Below are 7886 nucleotides of genomic sequence, written 5' to 3'. Positions count from 1 at the left end.
GGGCGGGGGACTTAATTATATATTCTGATATATACGTTATGGTAGTAGAATAATGGTAAGTGAAATGTAATGTCATTTATACTTTTGTTTTTCTTTTGTAAAGTACATGGGGATGGAAGTGTTTTCAGGATCATCTGCATTTAGAAAAAAGTGTTTGAACATCTAACATAATAAAGTATTTAAATGTACCAACATTGGCATAAACATTACAAGGAACCAAGATATCGTGAGACATTAAAACTACTACAATGTTCCACCAATTTAAACATTTGAAAAAACATCGTAGTTTATCAAAAGAAATATCATAGGACAACATATTGCGCCTCCCAACACGTAAAATCAAGAAACTTTATCAATGCCAAAGTTTGTAAGTTTATCTCAAAAGCTACGCCATTCATTGTTGAAGTATAAGTCTGAGGTACAAATACGCTTAGATCTTAAAACATGAGTTTTCCCCCTAAAAAAACTTTCAATTACATAGTACAATTTCCCAACAAATAAAATTAAAAAGGAAACAACATTTTGTACTTTAATTCATTTGTGAGATTGAAGAGACATATTCTTGATCGTTACTTGTACGTACGTAAACATTTTTTGTGTCCGGTACTTGCTTTGAGGCCCAATTAGTTCGGATACCCTATCATATGAAAAAGATAGTATTTCAATAGTAATTCACTGAAATATAACCAAATCAGTCGAAAAAGAACTTCACAGAAAATAGACGCAAAATTGATGGAGGGAGTTTGGTAAGTAGGAAACTTTACAAGCTTTGCTTGACAGATTTGCTAGTTCTAATGACAATGGTACATCACCATGTGTTCGTATATACATTAATTTTGAAATTTAACAGTATTATTGCATGTTGAATTTTTCTTTATTAGCTGCGTCCTACGGTTCCAACGAGTTCTTTAAACAGAAGGACCTGGTAGTCTGAATAGCAAATGGAGAATAAATTAGATAAGGATGGAATGTGGACAATAAGGAAATAATATCTGGTCACAAAGATGCCATATTCCTCAGCTCAGCAGCAGCTTGCCGTATGCTAAGACTTGTTCAACAAGCATCTGATTCTGAAAGTATACACCATACAAAGTGGTAACTCAACACTGCAATTGAAAAGTAAATAGCACTTTTAGTTTCAGATCAATAAACATGAATCTTATCTCTCAGGTCTCTGTCCTAGAATCAATGCTATAAAGTAAGATTTTTTATTTTAACTAAATATCAGAAGAAGATCTCAACTCTTCTGCAAATTGATGAGCATGGCAAGGTAAACTACACAATTCTAGCTGCAATATCTTCCACATTACATGATTTCCACGAAATAAATAAGAAACGGCCATCTGAAAGTAACCACATGATTGTTGTTGTACCTAGTAACAGTATTATAAAACCGTATAAATATATAATAGGAATACTATCTAACTTAAGTATAAATGTTTAACATGTTTGTCCGCCTTATTTTTCACTATACTAATTCCACTTATTATGGGCAACTTTTGTTATTATGTAGTTATGTTCTAGGTGAACCTAATAATATGAAAATTCTTTTACGCTTCCACTAAATAGAAGTTAAATTGAGGCAATTACGAAAAAGAAATGGCTATTAACCAGGGGTTAAATGATCAAAGTATAATCAGGAGCAGAAAAGGCAGAAACCCCAAAATAAGGTATTGCTGGAGTTTGGAATGTTTTAAAGGTGCAAGTTGCAAGCTATTTTTCGGATGGGACGATGCTTTCTCCACAAGGCATAGCCGAACAGCTAGAGTTATACCCTTTTCCAAATTTAGACATCTTCCACATCCAGTAACATTAGTGAGTTTATCATCAAAAGGGAAAAAATTACACTGTCATAACTTACGTTCATCAACTTTTTTATGGCCTATACTTTGCTGGCATGAATCTTTTTATAGACAGTGCGAAATGGATAAGAAGGGATAGATTCTTAAAGATAGATTCCGACTCCACTTGAAAAAGATTAAATCAAAAGATGCCCAACTGGGAAGAGTTTCAGAATAAAAGCTTCCCTGCTCATGAGAGTGACTACTGATTAGACCTGGCAGAGTACATAAACCAACATCGGCAAAGAGTTCATCTTTAGAGAAAATGGGGTCAGGGTGGTCACAAGATCAGGATTTACAACAAAATCAAGAACTAAGAAACACTTCACCTCAAAGCCACCATAATGATGCCGCCGTAGTCAATGAAGAACCAAGAAAGACTATGCCACCGAGCAGCAAGAGTATTGAGACTAACAAGACAATGGAAGCCTCCAGAGTAGTTGGATTTCCACATAATTACGAAGAAATCCTAAAAGAGGCAGATTCTTCTATTGACAGATCCTCCATGGACAAACTGTATGACCAGCTATATGCTGGAGTATTCTTGAACCAAAAGCACAAGGTAAGAAAAATTTGTCTCCATTAGCTTAAGTGCTATAGTCTAAAAGAAAGGCTCTTTTTGAAAAGGTGGCCCCCCTTCTGAAAAGGAAATTCTTCACTTATCAAGACTTCTTTATTATCCTATTTGCAAAAGGATTTTTGTTTAACCTACTTCACTAACTTTATCTCCATTTCTAAACCCCCTTTCATTTAAAGATTAACAAAAACTCCAACTTTTCCTTAACAGTCATGTTCAAACCAAATAGGGCACCCAAATTCGTTCAGAGTCATACATATCTTGATAGTGTTCTTCCTTGAGAAGGTTGTGTTACAAGCGTTATATTGATGTAGACATACAGGTTCAAGTGTCCCTAAATGCTATGTGGAAATATAAAGATATTTTATTTTTTGAGAATGAGTATATAGATACTTTATATTGTGCTCTTTACGGAAAATTTGCTGAGTTTAGAAGTCTATCCTTCAAATTGACCCCAAGAGAAGCGTGTACTCTCTTGATTTAATGGACCAATTCTCATGTTCAAGTTCAACTAGTCAATTGAGCCTAAACACTTGAAATTGTTGTTTTGCCCTGTAGCAATAATATCTACTGTTATGGCTAACTTAGCAGAACATCTCCACTTCATGCAGAAATACTGGGTTGATAAGAAGTCAAAGGGAAACTGTTTCATGCTGTATGCAAGAGACCTCTTAATCACTTGGGCAGAAAACAACCGTTTCTGGCACTGGCCCTTGGTACAGGACTCGAGGTAATATGAAACCAGGCTCATTAAAGTTGAACTACAGTGCAGGTCCAAAGCTTTAACTAGTCAGAAGCATCCTTTAAAGACATAAGACTGGCATAGAAGAATAATAATCCTTAGGGCAGCCCAGTGCACAAGGCATCAATCGTTCACACTGGGTCGGGGGAAGGGTCGCACCCCAAGAGGTGTAATAATCCTTCCGTTTCATTTTATATGGTGGTTTATGACTGGGCATAGAGTTTAAGAAAGAAACAAAGACTGACTTATGGTACATACCAAAAATATCTTTACAACATGTGGTTCTATACATGCCATGATATTTCTATGGCTATAAGAGCATGTCATTAAAGATAAAATCAGAAGTTTACCGTTAAAGAGTTTCCAAAAATAGAAATAAGTCATCCTTTTTTGAATAGACTAAAAAGGAAAGAGTGACATATAAAACAGAACAATGAGAGTGATGCCCTAAAACAGACTAAAAATCAGTAAACATGTGTTACCAAACGATAATCAGCATTCATCAGTTAATACTAACTAATACTTTTTAACTCTAAGATACGTTCCCTATTAGAAGATATTCTAAACCAATACATATCACATACTTAAAGGTTTCTGTAGTTGAAAACAACCAAACTAAAAAGGCCTGAGATGCTGTTTCTATCGTTTATGCAGTGATGTGCTTCTTCCAGCAGCAGAATTACTAGATGTTTGCTGGCTAGAAATCCATGGAAGATTCAATACAGTTAGGCTATCTCCAGGATTCATGTATGAGGTTGTGTTTATTGTCATGTTAAAGGATCCTGCTTATGGATGGGAAAATCCAGTGAATCTTCGACTCATTCTCCCAGATGGTACCAGGCAAGGACATAAGGAGAATATGGTGGAAAAATCACGAGGAAAATGGATAGAAATCCCAGTAGGAGAGTTCATGACATCAGCAGATCAGAAGAATGGAGAGATAGAGTTCTCTCTATATGAATATGAAGGCGGGATTTGGAAGAGGGGGCTAGTCATCAGAGGTGCTGTCCTTCGCCCAAAAGCCTGAGGTTCTATAGCATACAATACGAATTTGGCATGCAGCTGCAGCTCGCCCAGTTGCATTTTGTTTTTAGCTTTTTCACACTGATGTTTAAAATGATGAGCACTAAGCTAGCAGCAAAAAGCATGAGATAGTGTTCTTTCTTTTGCATATTTAAATTAAGATGCATGTGCTACATTTAGCAGCTATATCCTAACCGTCAAACATTTGGCATTAAGCCTAGAACTCAATAGTATCAAGTGATAGATGTGTAAAGACCATAGTTGACCTATCTAGGAAAAATCTAGCATAGGGTAATCTGTTATACTGGTGAAGTAAATAAATCAAAAATAAAACTTCTTTTTCCCTAGCAGGGATAAAAACCTATGGGTCTGTAAGCCTCCAGCCTAAATAAAGTAAATCTCTCAATTAAAACATTAGTTTGTGGTGAGTGTTTCCCAGAATAATAACTAAATTCCTATCTGGGAATACATTTTAAGAGTAGTATTGCACTTTCTCAGTGACAGACAACATTTAATGGATATGTTTGCCGGTTCCACTATAACATGGAAATCTTTATGCCAAAAGAAGCATGGAATCATAACATTTTTTGTTACTAGATAAAGTCGTAATGTGATTAACCAATTGATACTAGGGAAGTACCCTTACATGATATAGCAAGAGAAAGATCCATATCAATCTAATACAACAAAGATCTAACTGTTATTGACCAACACTGAGCATGTTTTCCTAGTTTCCTTGTACCCTCTGTTTGGACCTAATTGACTAGTTGTGTTTCCTGCTAGAAATTCAATTCAAAAGTCAAAAACAGCCATTTAAAGCTCATTTTGACCCGCACTCCGATCTGTTTGAGGGTCAAGCCCATAGCACAGCGCAAAGTTTCTTGTAAGGAATAGGAAAATTGCTGGATGAAGAGAGTAAACTAGTCAGTACCACATCTTCAAATTCGATTTAAAGTATCTACCATCTTCACCAAAGTCTTGGGTCACAGGGAGTTTGCCAAGGACCAGCTGGACTGTACATGCAATTGGGCTGGCCATCTCCCTATACATTCCAAAGATACGACCAACGCCTTTATTGAAATGTCAAGTGTTTGACTGACTATACACCCAAGGGTGTGACCTAGTGGTCAACAAAGCGGTTTGAGAACCATGAGGTTTTAGGTTCAAATTCCAGCATAAGCAAAAACACTAGGTGATTTCTTCCCATCTGTCCAAGCCTTAGTGGACAGAGTTATCCGGTACCTGTGCTGCTGCGAGGTACCAAGTACCCTATGGATTTAGTCGAGTACCCTATGGATTTAGTCGACGTGCGAGCAAGCTAGCTCGGACACCACGATTATCCCGAAAAAAAAAGGTGCTTGACTAATTAAGCGTCACTTGTCTTTCAAGTCACTGCTGTGTGAATCAGAATTTAGCTTTCCACTTGTAATTACACACTTCATTTCTAGTTGGGGCACTTGAAACAAAATGTCTTCATGAAATTGTTTTGCACGATTCTGTGAGATAGCTAGAATGTTCACTTGAGTTATTTCTGTCTAAATGACTGCTTGTTCAAAATGAATTTAGTTTTACAATGTGTTTTAAGGCCTATTCAGAGGCAATACAAATTTACTGTGTTTTTCATTCCATCGTTCAGCCTACAATTGTTTGAAAGAGTCGGTAATTTTTCAAAATTCTAGTATTTGAAAGTGCATAGAATTCATTGGGACATCATAACTAGCACAAACACACATTTCCAATAGCCTAATTCAGTCGGATAGCAAATTACAGCAAACAACTTGTTTACTATTTTGTAAAAATGTTAACCAGTTATAACAAGAATAAATACAATAAAAAATGAAAATATCACTTATTTCATTGTCCATATCCTTTTACCTGAGATTACCTAATATAATTTGACCAGTTCCATACAATGATATGTAATATAGAAAATACAGACGCAAATACTCTGACCTAATAAAAATCTGAGTGCAGAGAATCTTTCAAGCAGGGCATTCTAAAGAACAAAATGGACGTATCAAACTTCTGAATGGTAATTTTCTGGCTTGAACCACATTGAGAAATCAATCCCTTTGCCCTTCAAATTCTCTGTTGCTGGACCAATTTTCTCAAGGAGCTGCGCATGTTAACAGAAACGACATTAAGCAGCTTGATATTTCTTTTAGAGAGTTACGTGTTCTAATTTTTATCAACAATTTACGAGATTAAGAATATTTCCATCCTTACATATTTATACAAAATATTTAAAAATTGACCTACTGGATTGGAGGTACTATGCATTATAGAGAAAGAAAAGCAGAACTGAAAATTCAAATCAACTCCAACCATATTCAGATGAAAAACAGCTTGCAAGTTAATTTCATTTCAGCATAGACACAGACGACTGACCTTTGCATGAAGCAAACCATTGGATACCAAGACAGACCTATCAAATACTGAAAACTTTCCACCATCCATACATGAAACTGTCCCTCCAGCCTCTTCAACTATCTGCATGAAAGATACACCACAGTGTCAAATAATGACTTGAATAAAACTTGTTAACAGTTCGTAAACAAGAAGAAACCACTTAGAGAAACTTGAGGAGGACAACATTTGAGCTAAACTCAGTTTCATGAATAGATACCCAGGAGGTATTTCATTACTAAAGACTTTACCAACATGTGATACTTCAAGTTAAAAAGATGACCACCATTCACTTCTGCGATTCAAACCAACTCACTGATCTTGAATAATTTGAATCCAATGGGATCATTCGGAAACTTAGAAATGAGACAAGTTTTGTTATAAATTGCTACAGAGGGTTCATTCTAACAAACAAATGCATCCCTGCTATAGGACCTTCGCTCCTTCTGCACACTTGTCTGCGCTGCATTACCTATTTATAATACAATGGTTGGTTCTACTTATTTTTCATCTTTTCTTGAGCCGAGCATCTACATGAAATAGCCTCTCTACCTCCACTTAGGTAGGGGTAAGGTTTTCGTACACACTACCCTCCCCAGATCCCACTTGTGGGATTACATTGGGTTTTTTGTTGTTGGTTAGTTGTACTTGCCCAAAAAAAAAACAATGCTAACTTCTGCTCCTTTTTCTTTTTGTTGGGATAAGCACGCAACATACTTCTCTCTTTAACCAACTAAATCTTTTTTCACAAATCCACAAAGAGAAGGAAAACATGTGACAAAGACCACATTTAACCCTTTTTCCATTAAAAATAGAAAAGAGAGAACCACAAGATATTATATGGAAAATACAACTAAATTATTGGACCTGTTAAGCATCAAACACTGCCTACTTCGCTATCTATATTTTTCTCCAAACACAGGTAGAAGGAGTGTCTGAAATATATCGATAATAATGAAATCAAGAATACCAGAACTCCTGCAGCCATGTCCCATGGCTTTAAGCGATATTCCCAATATGCTTCAGCAATCCCCAAAGCAACATGACACATGTCCACTGCGGCAGCACCAAGCCTTCTCACACCCTATACAGAACAAGGCAGGAAGATAATTTTTTTTTTTTTGGGGGGGGGGAGGGGGGGAGGGGGGGGGGATATGCAAGATTTTCAGATAAAGTTCCTACCCGGCTGACATCAGTAAAGTCCTTGAACAATTCCATATTGGTTGCCCATGGATCATCATGATCATATCCAAATCCAGTCACTAGAAGAGATTGTTCCACCTAAACACCCCCCCCC

General features: G+C 36.4%; 2 protein-coding genes across 2 annotated transcripts in view; one reads left to right on the top strand and one right to left on the bottom strand.

Moving 5' to 3' along the window:
• Positions 1-2051: 2051 nt before the first annotated feature.
• Positions 2052-4398, top strand: LOC109240656 (lectin-like). The gene is made up of 3 exons (XM_019407322.1): positions 2052-2403; positions 3030-3148; positions 3815-4398. Exons 1-3 carry the CDS (start codon positions 2107-2109, stop codon positions 4185-4187), a joined length of 789 nt encoding a protein of 262 aa, XP_019262867.1. The 5' UTR covers positions 2052-2106; the 3' UTR covers positions 4188-4398.
• A 1549-nt stretch (positions 4399-5947) lies between these two features.
• LOC109240654 (phosphatase IMPL1, chloroplastic) overlaps positions 5948-7886 on the bottom strand; it is a 7663-nt gene continuing 5724 nt past the window's right edge. Inside the window, exons 7-10 of the mRNA XM_019407321.1 lie at positions 7772-7870; positions 7560-7673; positions 6572-6673; positions 5948-6299 (exon numbers count right to left, since the gene is read on the bottom strand). Of these exons, the coding sequence (XP_019262866.1) occupies positions 6201-6299; positions 6572-6673; positions 7560-7673; positions 7772-7870 (414 nt within the window). The 3' untranslated portion in view covers positions 5948-6200. The remainder of the gene's footprint in view (positions 6300-6571; positions 6674-7559; positions 7674-7771; positions 7871-7886) is intronic.

Source organism: Nicotiana attenuata, unplaced genomic scaffold (assembly GCF_001879085.1).
Source record: "Nicotiana attenuata strain UT unplaced genomic scaffold, NIATTr2, whole genome shotgun sequence".
NCBI classification, from domain to species: Eukaryota; Viridiplantae; Streptophyta; class Magnoliopsida; order Solanales; family Solanaceae; genus Nicotiana; species Nicotiana attenuata.
This window is presented reverse-complemented; position numbering and strand designations above follow the sequence as displayed.

Bases quoted from the DNA above. Each gene is read 5' to 3' on its own strand.
- LOC109240656 (XM_019407322.1), top strand. From the start codon at position 2,107: ATGGGGTCAGGGTGGTCACAAGATCAGGATTTACAACAAAATCAAGAA. The intron at 2,404-3,029 runs GTAAGAAAAATT...CACTTCATGCAG, and splicing joins TCTTGAACCAAAAGCACAAG to AAATACTGGGTTGATAAGAA. The intron at 3,149-3,814 runs GTAATATGAAAC...TCGTTTATGCAG, and splicing joins CCCTTGGTACAGGACTCGAG to TGATGTGCTTCTTCCAGCAG.